Source organism: Grammomys surdaster, unplaced genomic scaffold, assembly GCF_004785775.1.
Source record: "Grammomys surdaster isolate TR1022 unplaced genomic scaffold, NIH_TR_1.0 125950, whole genome shotgun sequence".
Classification (NCBI taxonomy): Eukaryota; Metazoa; Chordata; class Mammalia; order Rodentia; family Muridae; genus Grammomys; species Grammomys surdaster.
The window spans coordinates 3,497,878-3,515,820 of record NW_021620771.1 but is presented as its reverse complement, the minus strand read 5'-3'; the positions used below and the strand labels follow the sequence as shown (position 1 = coordinate 3,515,820).

Below are 17,943 nucleotides of genomic sequence, written 5' to 3'. Positions count from 1 at the left end.
CAAGAGGCCCCAGGCATGTCACTGTGCTGACTGTACTGACTATGGACCAGAGCAAGAGACCCCAGGCATGTCACTGTGCTGACTGTACTGTGACTATGGACCCAGAGCAAGAGACCCCAGGCATGTCACTGTGCTGACTGTACTGACTATGGAGCTTTTAGTCACTTCATGCCATCATCTGTATAAAAGTGTGTTAACGTGTGTGTGTGTGTGTGTGTGTGTGTGAACGCCTGTGTCTGAAGGTCCCAGGACACCTTTTGGCAGTTGCTCCTCCCGTTGTTGATTCTGAAGGTTGGACTCAGGTTGTCACACTTGTGCAAGGTACATTGACCTTTTCATCATGTTGCCAGCTCCTGTGCCATGTTCTTTTTCTTTTTTTTTTTTTTTTTTTTTCCGAGACAGGGTTTCTCCGTGTAGTTCTGGCTGTCCTGGAACTCACTCTGTAGACCAGGCTGGCCTCGAACTCAGAAATCCGCCTGCCTCTGCCTCCCAAGTGCTGGGATTAAAGGCGTGCGCCACCACCGCCCCTGTGCCATGTTCTTTTAACATGACATTTAGCTATTCCAGGCCCATCCCCTTGACGAATTACTGACTAGCAATCTGACCTGGCAGGGTGCTTCATACCTGTAATCTCAACACTTTGAGGTTGGGGCAAGAGGATTTCAAGTTTAAAGTCAGCCTAGGATATATCACAATACTTTTTCTCAAAACAAAAAACAAAACAAACCCCACTAACAACAAAAACAATTGCCAAAACCCAACACCCCACTTCCTAATATGGCTTTTGCTCAGCGGCCTACTGGAAATGTTATGTCATGTCATGAATACACTTTACCAGAATTTTCAAACAGTGAGACAATTGTAGGCGCACATCTGTGCGTGAGAAACGACAGTGGTTCCTTGTGTATGTTGCTCAGTCCCCCTTAGGTAGTAATGTGCAAGACTAGAATGCAGTTGTTCTTTGTTCCACTGTGCAGTCTGGAGTACCTTCCTTCCTCTAGTGCCCATGCCCTCCCTGCTGCGTGCCCAGCCTTGTGATGAATGCAGCTCTTCTGTCACATGATAGTCCTTAGCTTACTCCACTGGCACCTACGTTTATATTACCCACAGCCCTTTTTTTTCTTTCCTTTTTCGGAAACTGGGTCTCATTATTGGTCCTGGCTGCCCTGGAACTCTGTGTGGACCAGACTGGTCTCAAACCCACAGCAATCTTCCTGTCTTTGCCTCAGAGTGCTGGGGTTAAAGGTGTGAGTCACCACACCTGGCTGCCCATAGCCTTTTGCTCTTGCAAATAGTGGGTATCTTCCTTGTGTATGTCCTGACTTAGTATAAATTCTAAGAACTAAACTTGCTGGGCCAGCGGTCTTATACATTGAAAGATGTTCATACCTTCTAGACTGCCTTTGCTCTAGAATGCTGTTAGTCTGCCTGCCTACATACACATACACCTGGCCTACAGACTCTGCCTTCTTCTTCCCCGGAGCCATGGAAGCCCTTGTTACTTGTTGCTGCAGGGGTTTACTTCAGTAGTGTTCACATCAGCTCCTGATCCATACTGAGGATTCAAGCAATGGCAGTGAATTCTGATGTGAATGAACAGTGGGAAAAGAGAGAGCATGAGAGATGGGAACAGGGCGATGTGTGGTGGCAGCTGAGGACAGCCTGCCTGCTTGACTCTCTCCTTGCTGTCCTTATCTGCTCCCAGTAGCATCCTAAACCCAAGCACCACATCTGCTAGGAGCCTACTCTTCCTCATCTGTGCCAAACAGGCTTTGCTTATTAAAAGATTTTCTCCCCAGACTGCCATCCTAACCTCAAAAATAAATGCAGTTGCTGCTCCCTGATTCTGGCCGGCCAAGAGGAGCCTGAGGGGCTGCCGGGGCTCCTCCTGCCAGAGCCTCAAGAGTCAGTAGCCAAAGTCTCTGTTGGTTGCAGCCAGCCTTCCCGCTGATACAGCAGGCCAGAGCTGCCAAGCATTGGGAAAGGCGATCTTGAGACAAAGGCTGTTTATCTGTCCCCTTGCTTCCAGTCTTCTTGTGGTTTGGGCCTCCAGACCAGGCAAAAAGCCCCATTTTCCCTCTTGGGATTTTTGGTTTCCTTTCGAAATTTGTATCATCTTGTGCAAGAACTGGTGTGTCCGAGCTGCCAAGTAGGGCAGTAAACCTGAGTTGTGCTCCATGATGTCATGCTTGGAATACAGCAGCCAAATAGGGGTTGCTCAGAGGGACTGGTTCGTTAGTATGGTTTTCAAATCCTCATTCAGGTTGTATCTGTCTGCTGCACGTCAGCTCATCTTGTGTGGCATTTTAATGTCCCCTTGTCATGGGGAGTCAGTTATCAAAGGAAGTCCTACAGTTTGGGAAAAGGAGCCCTGGTTCTGGATTCTGATTCTGTAACCTGATCCAATTGCATCCTGAACACCATTATCTCCCTTTTTGAGGCCTCATTTCTTTTCTGTGTAATAGGGTCATTGGTTTTTGTTTTTGCTTTGTTTTGTTTTGTTGCTCACAGTAGTCTTGAAGTCCAGGGCTGAAGTGAGACTCCATAGCAGTCGAGACTCCAGGCTTTGCCACTGTGGAATGGAGTTAATTACACCCATTTTCAGGTTTTGCCTGCCCCAATTCCTGTTATTATTCCTTCTTATTACAGACAGTCGTGAAATATCAAAAGCCACAAAACAGAACTAAAGTGGACCAGAGGAGTCTAGAGAAGAGAGCTCATTGTGAGGGCAGAGTAGGTGGAGTTTGGGAAAGCTCAAGGAGGCGATGGAACCTGTGTCCAGGAAGATGGGTGCTTTGCCTTGTTCAAAATGCCACTTTGGCCCACAGAACAGAAACTTGACCTGGGCAGGCTCTAAACAGAAGGCACCTGGGTAGGATGTGGCTGAGCCTGGGTGCTAGCTCAGCTGCTCCTAGTCTGTGGCCAGCTGCCGTCCCACAGTAAAAGGGAAGTGTATGGAGTATTACCACAGGAAAACCAAGCCCCTGGGAACAGGAAGGAAAAAGGTTTCTTTTAATTCTAAAGAGGGAAAAATAAGAACCAGAAATTTCCAAGATAAAGGTCCCAAATGGAGAAAACAGCACTTCCAGTTTCACATTTGGGAACCATTAGTAGAGAGGTACTGGCCGATTGATCTTTACTGCCCAGGAATCTAGAAGGGAGACAAGGGTCCCTGAAGCATATTGACTGGTCTCAAATCAAGACAGGGTCTTTATTGCTAAAGATGCAAAGCCCAGTTCAGCTTTAGCCTGATGTGTATGCATGCATTTGTGGACACACACAAATGACAAGAAGGAGCACAGGACCAAGAATATCAGGTCATTTCTTGCTAGAGCCTCAGGTTTTTTTATTTGTTAGGTCTGTGTCCTCAAGCAAGTCAGGTCTTCTCCAGGAGTCTCCCTCTCCTGGGATGTTATCAAAGGTAATAACACCTCCTTACACAGGACTGTTTGGACAACTGCAACAGTCTTTATAGCCTTAAAGAAGTCATTAGGGAATACCTGTAGATATTATCAGCTAGGCAGCTTGGTCTTGGGGGGAGAGTTGGTCTTCAGCACCACAGACCTCAGGGACTTGGCCTCAGAGCTTTCTGGGTTGTCTGTACCATACCTGAGCCCTTTTCAGACATAGTCTCTTTGAGAAGAGGCCATCCCAGATCTCTCCCTCCTGGCCAATTAACTTGTTCCTCTGGCCTGGGTGGAGGGACTGCTGGGAATGACTAGAGCCCTGCTGCTGCCACAGGCTCGGCAGGGCTTTACCCCAGAGACCCACATGGAATTAGTGTACAGCACAAGAGCTATCTATACAGAGGCCAAGGACAGCTTAGACTCCTTCTCTTGGGGCATGAGGAGAAAGCAGGGAAGAGCTTCCAGGAGGGACCTGTCAACAGAGCTTTCAAAAGCCAAGTAGGCATTTTCCATGGGGGTGGGAGGGTGAGCAGGGCAGATCCTTCTCAGAAAGGTGACATTAGGGTTAGGTAGACCTAGGGAATGGGAAGGCAGATGTCCACTAAAAGTGTGTGACGAGAGCACTGTAGCTCAGCAGGAGAGATGGCAGAAAAGAAGGGACCCAGGTGGGCCAGAGCGAGGTTGCAAAGATGCCAATTGATGATGGCTGAAGTTTGAGGTCGTTCTGGTGATGTCACTGTGAACATCTGGTTGTAGTCTGACTCTTCCCATCTCTCTGAATAGACTATTCTCTTTCTCCCTTAAACTCTCCAGTCTGCTCCGATGTACCAGTACCTTGATAGGAAGATGTTCAAAGAAGCATACCAGATCGCTTGCTTGGGAGTGACAGACGCTGATTGGCGTGAACTGGCCATGGAAGCTCTAGAAGGACTAGAGTTTGAAACTGCCAAGAAGGTATGCATGTAGTAGTGTGAACCAGAATTTGGTCCTGGAGGCAAAGGGTCACAGTAACACCAAAGGGGCAGAAACCTACTATAATGGGCTCTGAAGTCACCTCAGTCACCCCTTTGACAGTGGTGGTAACAACCTTCCCAGGGTTGTTTCTCTGGAGGGTTCTGGCAGATTAGGCCCTGTTCTCAGGAAGTTGGGAAGATCTAAGCAGATAATGTCAGTAAAACATGTGGTTGATTCTGGCTGTCAGTCTTGGTAGCAATCATTTCTGTAAGAACCTAGATAAAGCCTGTACATGGCAGCTATTTATTAATCAAGTACGCAGGCCGGGTCTGAGCACCAGCCATTTATCACACCAGCGTTGTTCTTAGCACTGCATTAGTGCAGAGGAGATGGTCAGGCTCTCTGATTCCCACAGCAGTGTAGCAGTGTCCCACACCCTCTTGGCATGATTCATAATGTTACTTCTAGTTTAGCCAAAAAACCTAAAGAAACGGTCAAACCATTTAGCCTTTCCTAGACTTGTAAGTGCCCATCAGATAGATTGAAGGAGAAGGAGGAATGGCTTCCAACCTCTCCTGTCCTTTTTCCCTGCTTTCTCTCCCATAGCTAAGTGGAGAGTCTCCTTTTGCTCAGGCTACCGATACTGAAGCACCTGCAGATGTATGTGGTACCTGTTAAACAAAGGACCACTGAGCCAGAGCACACCTCAGAGCTGGGCTTTTCCCCAGCCTTTTCTCTCAGCTTGACTTCTCTGCCCCTGCTTCTAAAATTCATAGCGCTCGTCCTCTGTTTTGTACTCACTCTTGAGGCCTTCCCAGGCCTGGTAAAGAGGAGTTTGGAGTAGCTGTGCAAATGCTGCCAACCATATCACACAGAGTTGGAGGTGTCACAGCTCAGTGGTAAAGAGCCCTGGCTAGCATGCACAAAGCCTTGTTTCAATACACATCACATGAAGAAAAGTAAAGCTACCTAATAATTACCTACATGGTTTTAGATCAGATAAGCATTGGGAAATATTAGACTAGTGCTTTGAGAATTCTGAGAGATGGGGTTTTCCTTCTCTTGCCCCACCTAGAAATGCAAGCCTGTAAGGAATACCAACAGGTTTTCAGGATGTCTTCGGTCTATAGCTAGAAGTAAAGTTATTTTTCCTCTAGATAGTTGTCCCATCACACCTAGAGCCTAAGAGCCAGTTGGTGTTAGTATTGCCCTGTAATAGAGCATGTGGCCTCTGTGAGTCACTGAACACATGTCCAGATAAAGGGAACTGAAACTGGCATATAACTTTCTATTAATTTCATACCCCATCTTGCATCCCAGAACACTTGAGAATAGACACAATCATATCAAAGCATTGGGTTCTTTGTTATTTCTTTAGTAATTTTACTTGACAAATGAAAATTGTGTGTGTATTTCTTGTGGGCAGCATAATTAGAAAAGTCATAGAGCTTTGACCATAGACCTTGACTGATGTTTTGTCTTAATCCTGAATCCTTGGCTTTCCTCTCCCATGGGTGCTAATCATTCAGGACTCAGACTTGTGGAAGAAGGGCCTGGCCTAGAAGGGTACCTCCACTAGATGGCACAGGAGAGCTGCTTAGTGTTGCCAGCTGCATCTGTTCCTTGCTCCCCACTTCCCTCTGTGGAAGTTATTCACAGTCTTGTGACTGACCACTCTGAATAGCACCCTGACTCTGCAGTATATCAGGGCTAAAGGATGTCAGTGACAGACGTATCACATTCAAGAATCCAGTGCTCAGAACCAGAAAGACCCTTGGAGAGGCGTCATTTGCTTGCCTGACCACAAAGAAGGTTGCTGGAGCCGGTTCTTAGGAAGGAGATAACTCAAGGTCCTGTTGGGCTGAGACCTTAGTCTTTTTTTCCTACTCTGCCCATTACCGGGGACCTGCTTCTGTACATGGTTCAAGAAACACAAGCCAGGAAGGCAGCTTTTACTTTTACTCACACTGCCTGATTGACCCTTTTATCAGTTCCTCAAGAAAAGTCAAGTACTGGGTACCGTGCAATGTGCCTGTCACCCCAGCTTTTCAGCAGGATTTTCCTGTGACAGGAAGATCCCTTGAGCGCAGATGTTCAAAGTCAGCCTAGGCAGCATAGTAAGTGCCTGTTTCAGAAAGAAAGCCACATGCCAGGTCCCTCCCGGGCAGTGCTTTGCCTAATCCTGCTGTCTGCCACTGCTCATGCTCAGACAGGAAGTGTTCTCCCTAGGGTATCTGCCCCATAGCAGATGTAGCTCTTGGCTCAGGGAGATCTAGCTCTCTTTTAATCTGCCAGGCTTCCCCTTTCCACTGTGAACTTCTGAGCTAGGGAAGGGGACAGAGGCCACATGAAATTCCTATGTCCCAGCCTTTGAATAGATCCTGGCCCTGTAGAGAGTAGGATGGAATCACCCTGTGGCCATCTGTGAGGCAGCCGGAAACTGGTTGACTTGATCATTTTCCCCCACTCTTCTATAGTATAGAGGGTGCCTCGCAGTGGCCAAGGGCTGTTGTGCATTCTAAACCATAATGGCTCATAAGCTTCTACTCTGGGTAGTGTCAGTCCATTTCACATGGACAACACAGAAAGCACAGCTGGGCAGAGGTGTTGCCAGCAGAGCACACAGATTCAGGTCCCCTAAGTCCCTGTGATACCTGAGAGCAGCAAAAGGCACCTCACTGGCACCAGTCTGCCTGACCCTCATGACCTTCCAGAAACCCATGCATCAGAAGCCTCTACCCTACTGGGAGTCCAAGCAGAGCATGCACATTCAGGATTAACATGCAAGTTTACTTTCTAGAGACCAGGAGATTATTCCCTGCCATCCTCCTTCAGAACCGTTCTTTCCCAAGCTTTTTCCTCCTCTCCCTATGTGCCTTATGTGTATAGCACCATTGAGTTAGCAGAGCTGTCTACTGCTTCCCATCCCAATCACAGGGAGAAGCATGCAGCCTCTTGTCTCTATGTCTTGCCTACTCTGCAGATGCCATTGACTGGAATCAGCCCGACTTGCCTTTCCATTATGAGCAGTGTCTGGCAAGGGGTTCCACTGTAGACTACAGGATCATGGTTCTGTTTTACCTAATCCTAAAATGATTGATGCTCCCAGGGCTTCTTCACAGTTCTTTGTAAGGACTAATCCTTGAGATGAAGACAGGCTGAGCCTCTCCAGGTGGCACACCTCCCAAGCACACAATGATGGATCGAGCTTCCCTTCCCTGCTTGCTGGCTCTCTTTCTTGAGCTTGGTATATCCCGCCCCCAACAGCCTTCGGGGAACAAGGAGGCAGCTGACTTATTCTCATTCCTTTCCCATAGGCCTTCACCAGAGTCCAGGACCTTCGATACCTAGAACTGATCAGCAGTATTGAGGTAACTGATGAAAGCATCTTCTGTCACAGGACACAGTGGCCATAATCCTGAGGACATGGGACACAGGCCCTGTAGTCTATTTTGGGGATAGAGTGACCCATAGAAGCAGCACCTGATTAGCCACTTGGTAGTTATATGAGGCAGAAGGTTTGGGTCTCTCTAAACTTTGGTTCCTTGTTTCTAAGATGGGATCTGTACGATAGGCAATGGTGGTGCTCACCTTTAATTCCAGTACTTAGGAGGCAGAGACAGGTGGATTTCTGAGTTCGAGGCCACCCTGGTATACAGAGTGAGTTCCAGGACAGCCAGGGCTATACAGAGAAACCCTGTTGCAAAAATCCCAGATGGAGGTCTATCCTTCTCTGGTACTGCTATAAGGCAGAGTCAGGCTCTTAGATCCTGGTGTACCCCTCTGGAATGAGTAGCTATTGCCATTCCCCTGGGCGCAAATAATCTGCCAGTGAATAAGACATTTCCCAAATGTTCCCAACATGGCCTACTAAGGCATCCTCCTGCCTAGAAGGCCTGCGGTAGGCTAAAGAATCTGGTCTGACTGCACCATTTATGGGTGATGGAAGACGCTATTTTTAATTTCTGTGTATCTCAGTGCTGTCTGACTGTCTGTAAAAAAGGCATACATATTTCTTTCTCCTGAACAGATTTATTGTGAGGCTAAGGGAATGTGAGACACATTGGAGCTCCCAGATGGAAGCAGTGAAGAAATAGCAAGTGTCTTGCCCCTCTAACTCAGTTCAGCAGAGTACACGCTTATTATGGGCCTCACCCTTGTGTGGGGTAGGGGAGGGTAGGGGGCAGCAAGCAGAGCTGAGCCAAGGGAGATTACAATATGGTAGCTGTTGTTCATTGAGTCCGTTCGTGAGCAACCAAAGTATGAGTGACACATACAAGGTCCTTAGTGTGATGAGCCAGGTGGCGTTGTCAGCCTTGTTCAGTGGGGGAGAAAGGAAAGTTAGGAGAGGATGGGGTATATCCTCATGTTCAAGACCTCAGAGGAAACCCAGATGATTCCTTTGCTTTTCCCTAAGCTTTGCCACTTTTGCCTTGTGAGCCCTCCCTGCCCCTTCAGCAGAGAAGATCACTGGTTGTCGGTGTCTTCCCACACAGGTGGGCGAGGGCTAGTTGGGTGCCATTGTCCCATGCTGCTGGCTTTCAGGGATGATGCTTGGTGTTAGCCAGTGGGCCCTTGGAATCTTCATCCAAAGCTACAGAACATCACTTTTCTTTGCACAAAAGTAACTGGCCAAAGAGGAAGCTGACTCTTCTCACTTGTCATGTCTTAGTTAGTTCAAAAGATCTACCTTTGCTTATGACCTGTGAGCTGAGAATTGTGCCTAAGGAACTATCTCTGGGGAAAAGCAGTGAGCATTCAATTGATCTCTAGTGACTGTCCTGTGGCCTCAGTTTCTGGATTCTGAGTAGCTAGCATTAACCAGGGAGCTGTGTGCTTCCGTGGGTTCCTGTTGAATACCTGGGATGATAGCATACTGGTGGCAGAGTAATCTGTCCATATTGACAGTTCTTTACAAACATGTTCTTCTGTAGCCCACGTTCCACTCCAACTGACACCTATCTCGCTACAAGAGTTTAATTCACTCGTAAGTTTTAGATGTCAGCTTACTTGGTTGATTAGCCTGCACTATGTGAAGGTTTAAAAATTATTTCTGTCACTGATGAGGCGTGTTGTCTCCAGCTGCTGAAACTTCTACCAGCTTGTCGAGAAGTTTGATTCCATGTCTCATCTTCCTCCAGTGTGATGTACTTGATAGAAAACAAGCAAATGGCAACTGCTGGGGCTGAGGGGCTGAGTGCTGGCAAGTGTTTACAAATACTGGAGCTTTAGACTAACACAGGAGGAAGGTGCGGGGGTTCTTCAGTGTGCATGCACTTGCATTTTCACATATATGTGCATACCAGGTGTGTGTTAGGAACCGTGTCAGAAGGTAGAATCATGGGTTATGAAGGGTGAGCTTTGTGTGACCTTGACTGTACCTGATTTGCATCTTACCTTCCTTCTCTGCAATGCTTGGTGGTGCTGGAGTCACTGAGAACAGTAGAAGTCTCCTGTATGAAGTGGACATTAGTGCACACAGTGTCTTAGTTAGAGTTTCTGTTGTTGTGATAAAACACCCTAACCAAAAGCAACTTGGAAAGGAAAGGGTTTACTTCAGCTTAAATTTCCACATCACAGCCCATCAATGAAGAAGGTTGTGGCAGAAACCTGGAGATTGGAGCTGAAGCAAAGACATGAAGGAGTGCTACTCACTGGCTTGCTCCTTAGGCTTTCTTGTAGCCCCCAGGAGTACCAGGCTTGGGGTAGTACCACCCACAGTGAGCTGGACTTCCCCACATCAATCAAGAGAGCACACCACAGGCTTACCCACAAGACAATATGGTGGGGTCATTTTCTCAATTGAGGAGCTTGTGTCAAATTGACATAAAACCAGACAGCACACATAATGCCTCCTCAACTCTTAGAAACAGGAACGTAGTCAGATTTGTGATCCTGTTTTACAGCTTCCATCTTGGTTGAAAATCCCAGACTTTGTCCTTGTTTGTCGTCACTTTGGGTCACAGCTCTGCCACCCAGGTGTCTGGGGCTTTGGGAGATCTTGAGAATGAAGGGGCTGTCCCCGACTCTTGACAGTGCACACTGTTCAAGTTATCCAGCGGTTGCCTTGGGCAAGCATACAGGAAAACAATCCTGTGGAATTTCCATTGAACAAACAAAGGTTTGCCTCTTGTTTGATCTTCAGTGGTCTGAAAAAAGAAAAAGTCTGCTTTTGTTGTTGAACATTCCCAATAGAGACATAGGTGAGAGACACAGCAGCCCAGGAGCCAAGTGTAGGCTCCAGTAGGAAGACCCGAAATAGCAGCAGCTAGCCTTTGTACAGGCTGCTTCCTGCCATGGCTGTGGAGGCCATTTCCTGTGCTTCTAATTTTTCCAGGAGAGGAAGAAGAGGGGAGAGACCAACAATGACCTGTTTCTGGCAGATGTGTTTTCCTACCAGGGGAAGTTCCATGAAGCCGCCAAACTGTACAAGAGGAGCGGGCATGAGAACCTCGCCCTTGACATGTATACTGATCTCTGCATGTTTGAGTATGCCAAGGTAACCCACCATGTCCTGGGCCCAGCCTGCCACCAGCAGTTCCCAAGGCTCTGACTTGCAGTGGCTTAAGTCATGTATCCAAGAAATGATAGAGACAGAACATGGGGATGAGTGTGGGTGGTGGTGGCACACACCTTTAATCCCAACACTCAGGAGGCTGAGGCAGGTGGATCTATGTGAGTTTGAGGCCCACGCAATCTACAGAGTGAGTTTCAGAGCAGCTAGGAATACACAAGAAACCCTGTTTTAAAAACCCAAAAGTAAATAGTAAATAAATTAGTTAATAAAATAAAATGGGGATGACATCAGGGAAAAGGTGGGCAGATTAATAAATGGGGCCTGAAGCTGACTCTGAAGGTGGATGTTAGAGGGACAGCACCACATTCAGAGTACCTGTCAGCAACAGCTGTGTGGGCTTTGAGCACGCCAGCATGATGCTGTCACCTGGTACTGAGGGCTTAGAGAAGTCTCCACAGATTCCCTCAGACCTGGGTCAGGAGCCACCAAGGTTTAGTGTCCTAAGTGACAAGCTGATCCTACAACAGCAGGATGCTGTGAATCCCTAAAGCCAGCCCTTCCCTGAGAGCCTGCTCTGAGCAGCTTGCACGCAGCGTGCCTTCCTGAGCCTGGCAGGTGGCGGCTCCCTTAAGATGGCTTATTCAGGAAGGCCCCCTTTTGCATCCAAAGGGTGGCCCCTCAAGGTTAGTCCCTAGGTACTCTAGACTTTTGAGGGAGTTTCCTAGACACATGAGCCCCACTAAAGAGCCAGAGTTCTTCAGGTGTCAACAGCTTAGCCTCCAACAAGGCTTAAAGCCTAGGTGTGAAACAGTGAGGTTCTTCCACAAAGGGGCTTTGAGGTCCTCAAAATCCTGTGGAGTCCTCAAGTCCTAGCCACGGCCATTCAATGGCTGTTGCTGCTAATCACCCAGCTTACAAGTCCCATGTAGGACAGCTTCCCTATTCTTGTCTGTCAGATCCTGTGGCTCCTTCACATAAGGATGAGCCCCTGGGCTGTTCCTGGTTCCTCCCTTTACACTTCAGTTCTGGGCTTCAGGCTTCCTCTGCCTCTTCATCTTCCTTAGCCTCGTCCATGCTCCCAGCCATGGACATCCAGTATTACATGAAACCCCCTTTCTACTTAAAGGGACAGACCCTAGGGTAGAGTTTAGGCCGCACAGCTGGCCAGCCCTGTTGTTCTCTGAGACTGAGCCCTCAGAGCCTGCTGGCAGCCCCTGCTTGGCATCCAGAGTGAGGCGTGGTCATGGAACCCACACGTCACCAGTGGGTGAAGACTCACACAGCCAAGCCTCTGCTGCTTCCTCAGAGCATTGCAGAGTATGCTATATAAATATAGCTCACTGTAGTTCTGAGAATTGTATAGAACGATGCATAAACCCTAACATGCACTGCTGTAGAAAGATGGGTAGCCAGGCTTGATAGTGCATACCTTCAATCTCAGCACTTAGGAGGCAGAGGCAGGTGGATCTCTCTGAGTTCAAGGCTAGTCTGGTCTACAGAGTGAGTTCCAGAACATCCAGGATCACATAGACCCTGTCTAATAAATAAAATAAAATATGATAAAAAGGAAGAAAAATGAGGAATATGACTGAATTAAATTACAAGTCCACATCCAGGGATGTGCCTTGGTAGTAGAACAGGTACCCTGGGTTCAACCCCAGTACTGTGCACACACACACATAAATAAATAAACATAATAGGAGAATGGGAAGGCCAGGTATGACTCGAGGGTGGATGCCTTTAGAGCTCTCTCTGGCCACCCTTGTCCCCATTTTGGCTCCATTTCATGGTTCACCTGCACTTCCTGCACCCATGGGCTCCTGCCCAGCAGAGCGGCCTGTTCATACACTCCATCTGCTGTGGCTCTCCATGAAGGTAAATACTCTGGGCTTGTTTTGATTTTCATTTTTGATCACAATTTCCAGTATGTTGGTTCCATCTCAAGCCTACAGACACACACACACACACACACACACACACACACACACACACCACCCTGGCTTGGTAGTCTGCATTTGGGAAATGTGTGCACACATACACATTATGTTGGGGGTTGGAGATACAGTGCTTATTAACATGGCATGTTTTTGTTTACTTGAAATTGCTTCCCAAGATTCAATCTGGTTTTTGGAAAATTTTTAAATTACATTCCCACGTACAAATAAATTGTATGCTTTCCGGACATGTGACATGTTTGTGGTGATAAAGGGATTATAATGCCCTTACCTCTTGTATAGTGTGTCCCTATCAGAAGCACTGAGCATGAGAACCCTGCTTGGTCTCATGCATCACTCAGCACGGCCTCTGTCTGTCCACTCCAGGACAGAGTCTTTGCTGTGGCCCCCAGAGAACGTGTAAATTGGCTTCATAGAATCAAAAAGCCTTTGAAAACCCACTTGGTTGAGCCTTGAAAGAACTGTTTAGACTCAGCTTGAGTTAAATCACAGCCTCTGCATTGGCTGCTGGGATGGAGGAGGTGTGCCTCCTGTCCCAGTGTGCTGTGTGCCCACATGGTCCCCCTGGGGAGGTGCCTCACATTGTGGCCCCCTTGTAGCCTTTGGCCTGTTCCCTCTGTCATCTCACTGAGCATTCATTTGCCAAAGTCCCTTTGAAGGACATTTCTGTGCCTTTAGAATGCCCGTCTCTGTTACTTACCTCATGCAGCTAGCTGAGCAGAAAAGCTTTGTGTGCATGAAGAGTTGATGTCATCCTAACCGCCAAGAGGGAAGTGTGTCTGTAATAGCCCAAGCTAGGTGTCCTCAGTGGCTGCTCCCCAGCCCCTTCTCTGTGTGCCCTAAGGGGAGGCAGAGGACAGCTCTAGGCGACCCTCTCTTTATTTGTTCTGTAACAGGTAAAAAATGCTCTTCCTCCCCTTCCTGAATTATTTGGTTGTCTTAGGCCAACCTAATATATGGTTTTTGGGGCTACATAATTACCCTGAAAGCAAACGGGAAAAGAAATGAGCTAATTGTTCAAGTGGGTTTCTGCATGCATTGACTGCACTTTTCTGACAAATGAGTGTTAATCTCGAGGAAAGGAGTGCTTTTTTTATATTTAGTGAGGTTGACACAGAGCACTCTCTGTAGGATACATTCTCCTAAGACAAACCACTTCTCACTAGCAATGCAGATCTATGTCTTTCAATTCCCCATTTTGAAAAGCCCCACCTTGAAAAGTGTCAGCACTGAGGCAGCTTCGACAGTGGCAGCTCTGTCCTGAAAAGAGGTGACATTCTGAGGCTGGTTCTGGTGCACTTTGGTGGTAACTTAGGGAAGCTGGTTGTGACCTCAGCAACACCCCCGTCATTGGGGTAAAAGGACGTCAGGCCCTGCCCAATCTCTGAACCCCCAGAAAGGACTATTTCCTTCATCTGTGACTCCTACTTCTGCAGATCTGACCTCAAGACAAGATCTGGTGTCACTCAGTTAAGAAATGAACCACTGGGCAGCACTGGGAGGCAGAGGCAGGCAGAACTCTCTGGGTTCCAGGCCAGCCAGAGCAACATAGTGAGACCCTGCTTCAAAAAAAAAAAGGCGAGGGTGGAGGGTGGAGGGGAAAATGAGCCAAGGAGTGTTTTGTCAGCTGTCGGTCATAGACATATCTTAGGGGCAAAGCCAACAGAATGAGCCAAATTCAGGCCACAGAACATCTGAGAAAAAGAGATGAGAAAAGCACTTCACTGTGGCAATGAAGGAGGGTACAAGGGGCCACCCCAGAACTCTGCATCACTGTGTGTGCTTGAGTTTAGAACTATGTGCTCAGCACCAGTCTGGGGCATCTGGTGTCATCTCAGTGTGTGACTAGTGATTATAGGATTAGTATTTGTAGTTTCAGAGCCAGTCATGTTTCCATCCAGCTGTGTGGAGGTCACAAATTAACCACTCCCAGCCCCTCTCTGCAGAGGCTGTGAAGTGTTTAGAACAAGTGTGAAGGGAAGGAGACATGGAGGGTGCAGTCCTTGGCATGTCCCTGGGCCCCAGAAGCACTGTTGGATGGCCCATGCACATTCTCTTCCTGGACACCTGGGCCTAACCCCCACACAATTACACAAAGCTGGGCTCTTGTGCATCCAGCCAAGTGGAGACCTTCCCTGCTCTCCTTTCTGGGGCTGACATAATGCTGGCACAGGAAGTCCTAATCCGGAACGGTTTTGTTTGTTGTGCTTCCTCAGGATTTCCTTGGATCTGGAGACCCTAAAGAGACAAAGATGCTCATCACCAAGCAGGCCGACTGGGCCAGGAACATCAACGAGCCCAAAGCTGCAGTAGAGATGTACATCTCGGCAGGGGAGCACAGCAAGGCCATAGAGATCAGTGGCAACCATGGCTGGGTTGACATGTAGGTCTCATGCCTGGCAACACTTGGCAGTGTGTTGACTCTTGAGTTTTGACTGACAAGAGAAAAATTGTTTCTCTAAATATCTGCACCAAACATGAAAATGAATAGGTTGTCTGGGAGATGAAAAACTTGAACAAGGTAGCACTGTCTTTGAGGAGTATGAGAAGGGGACCTAGGGAACACTCACAGACACCCCTCAGGCACTGTGTTGACCTTCCAGGCCTCTGATGATCCCTTGTGCTTCCAGATGAGTACCTACATTCATCTGGAGAATGAGGCACTCAAGCCTGGGCACTGATGTGTCCTCAAGGACCAAGTGTCTGGGGAATTGTAGGGCTAAGCTTTAAACTGGCATGGGTGGTTTCATTGCCCCTAACACAGCACGAGAGTACCAAAGGAGCACAAGAAGAGCCCTCAGTCATCAGGGATGCCAACTTTGTGGGAGGAACCGTGGCCTCTTCTCTTGACTCCTTCCATGAAGTGGCCTTGCTGAACCTTCAAGTAGAGGCAATTAGAAGGGGAAAGAGTATACATAGGAGAAACAGTAGGCCAGCAGGGATGATGATGATGATGGCTTGCAGTCTCAAGAGAGTGTAGAGGAGCTGGAACAGAGAGGAAGCTAAATACAAAAGAATGGAGGAGAGGACAGGCCACATGATGGTTCCATCTTAGGATGTGGCACCCGTCCTCCAGGTGAGACTGAGCAAGGGGGAACTGAAGTGAAGGAGCTTGTACAATAAAGACCACTGGTTGTTTAGGAGGCAACAGTGTGGTCCTCAGATATTAGCCAGTGGCATAGTCAGGCCCTGGGGAAGAGGAGAGGCAGGTGTGTGGGCCACTCACCAAGGGACCTTAGTGGCTAACCTACCCACAACCTTCCCTTGTCTAGGAATAGTATCAGAAAGACACATGCTTAGATCTTAGATTGTGCCCCCAAGAATTCTCTCTACAAAAAGGGGTGGTGCTAAGGGAGCCAGGCAGGCTCATGGCCTCTACTTTTCCCACTAGTTTTTTTATCTCACTTTCATTTGCAAGTGCTATGTATTAAGTTCCCCTGGGGACACTTAACAAGTTCAAGGAAGAGACATTAAGTCTGTTCTGTCCTTCTTCTAGATGTTACAGGTACCTCTCCCCTAGGAATGTCAGTTTGGTGGGTAGGGCTCTTAGGCTCTGGAGGGCTGCCTGTGCTACCTTTCCCTAAAAACATGTCCTTTTTCTGCTAAGCAGTGTTATTTTTAGGTGCCATTATTATTCTAAGCGCAGACTGACAGGCCTCCCTGAGCCCGCCTGTCTGAGATTCGGATCTGTTACAGCCTCTTCTGTTCTCACATAAAGCAGGCTGGGTACAGTCCTCACCCTGAGAGGACCCACATTGAATCCTGCCATGTACCGAGGAGCAGTAGGAAGGTGCTCACTACTGGGAAGATCTGAGTGAAGGGCAGGGACCTTCCCTGGAGTGAGGACACTTCCTTCAGACTGTCAGTTGCTAAGGCAGTCTCACGCCCCAGCCTCTACCTTCCTGTGGGAATTCCTGACAGTGCTGGAACAAGCACTCTGGCCCTTCCTGCCATGGAGTCTTGGGCCATCCTTACGTAGACTCCAAGTTATCTCACCTTTTGGGATGGTGGGAGGGTGAGAAAGATGATACGGAATCTCATGAGTCCATCTCAGTATCTGGAGCGGATCCAGGTCTTACTGATGGCTTTATAACTGGTGTAAGGGGCATGCAGCATGGGCAGTGCCTCCAGTTGCAGTCACTCACTCTTGGCTCTGCCATTGCTTTTGGATGGTGCATCCATTCTTTCCATATCTGCCTGTGGAACCCCTCCCGGGGGCCATACCATATTATTAGCATGGGGCAGAGCAGAAGAAACGGGCACAGAGCCTGCCCCGGAGAGTACCAGAGGCCTCACACTGCTTCTTCCTCAAGACCTCACAGGTGTTCCCTACCTCTCCAGGTTGATAGACATTGCTCGGAAGCTGGACAAGGCTGAGCGGGAGCCCCTGCTCATGTGTGCTTCCTACTTTAAGAAGCTGGACAGTCCTGGTTATGCTGCTGAGACTTACCTGAAGATTGGGGACCTCAAGTCTCTGGTGCAGCTGTATGTGGACACCAAGCGCTGGGATGAGGTGAGAGAGAGAGGTACATTTGCTGGGTTGGGACTCTGCCTGAGCCCCTGGCCACAGGTAAATGGGCTAAGATGGAGAGAAGCTACCCTCATGATGGAGGGCCATTGCCTGGCAATTAGATTTTTATCTCAAAGTCTCTGAGCCAGAATAATCTTGGAGGGCCTTTTCACCAAACTTCCAATTTGTTTTTTCATTCATTAATTCAAAACAAAACAAAAAACAGATACAGACTGCCAACTCTAGGCCAGCCCCATGACAGGCACTAGGGATGTGTCAGCATGACAGCTCCAGCACCTGCTGCTGATCTGAGCCACCTCTTGCCAGCCACAGCCTCAAGCTCACTTCTGAAGAAGGGACACACCAGTATGGTATTAAAAACCTGTGTGGCATTTTGGCAGAAAATGCCAAGCATATTTTTCAGATACAGGCTACCAGAGCTGCTCCTAGGGCCGCTGCTCCCTGTCCTTGTCCTCTTCCCAGTCTTGACTGCTGGGTGAGGAGACCAGAGAGAAGAGTCGCCCAGGCAAATCAGAGAGACAGCTGTCCTGGGGCCAAGGCTGGCTAGGCAGCTAGAGCAGAGCCCCTCTGTGCCTGTGC

At 48.3% G+C, this 17,943-nt stretch overlaps 1 protein-coding gene across 3 annotated transcripts in view; it reads left to right on the top strand.

The window, feature by feature from the left end:
• The window catches only part of Ift122 (intraflagellar transport 122), a 74,917-nt gene that overhangs the window by 45,642 nt on the left and 11,332 nt on the right, over positions 1 to 17,943 (top strand). For all 3 annotated transcript variants that reach the window (XM_028753506.1, XM_028753505.1, XM_028753507.1), the window contains 5 exons: positions 4,221 to 4,361; positions 7,679 to 7,732; positions 10,699 to 10,860; positions 15,050 to 15,216; positions 17,175 to 17,346. In XM_028753506.1, the coding sequence (XP_028609339.1) occupies positions 4,221 to 4,361; positions 7,679 to 7,732; positions 10,699 to 10,860; positions 15,050 to 15,216; positions 17,175 to 17,346 (696 nt within the window). The remainder of the gene's footprint in view (positions 1 to 4,220; positions 4,362 to 7,678; positions 7,733 to 10,698; positions 10,861 to 15,049; positions 15,217 to 17,174; positions 17,347 to 17,943) is intronic.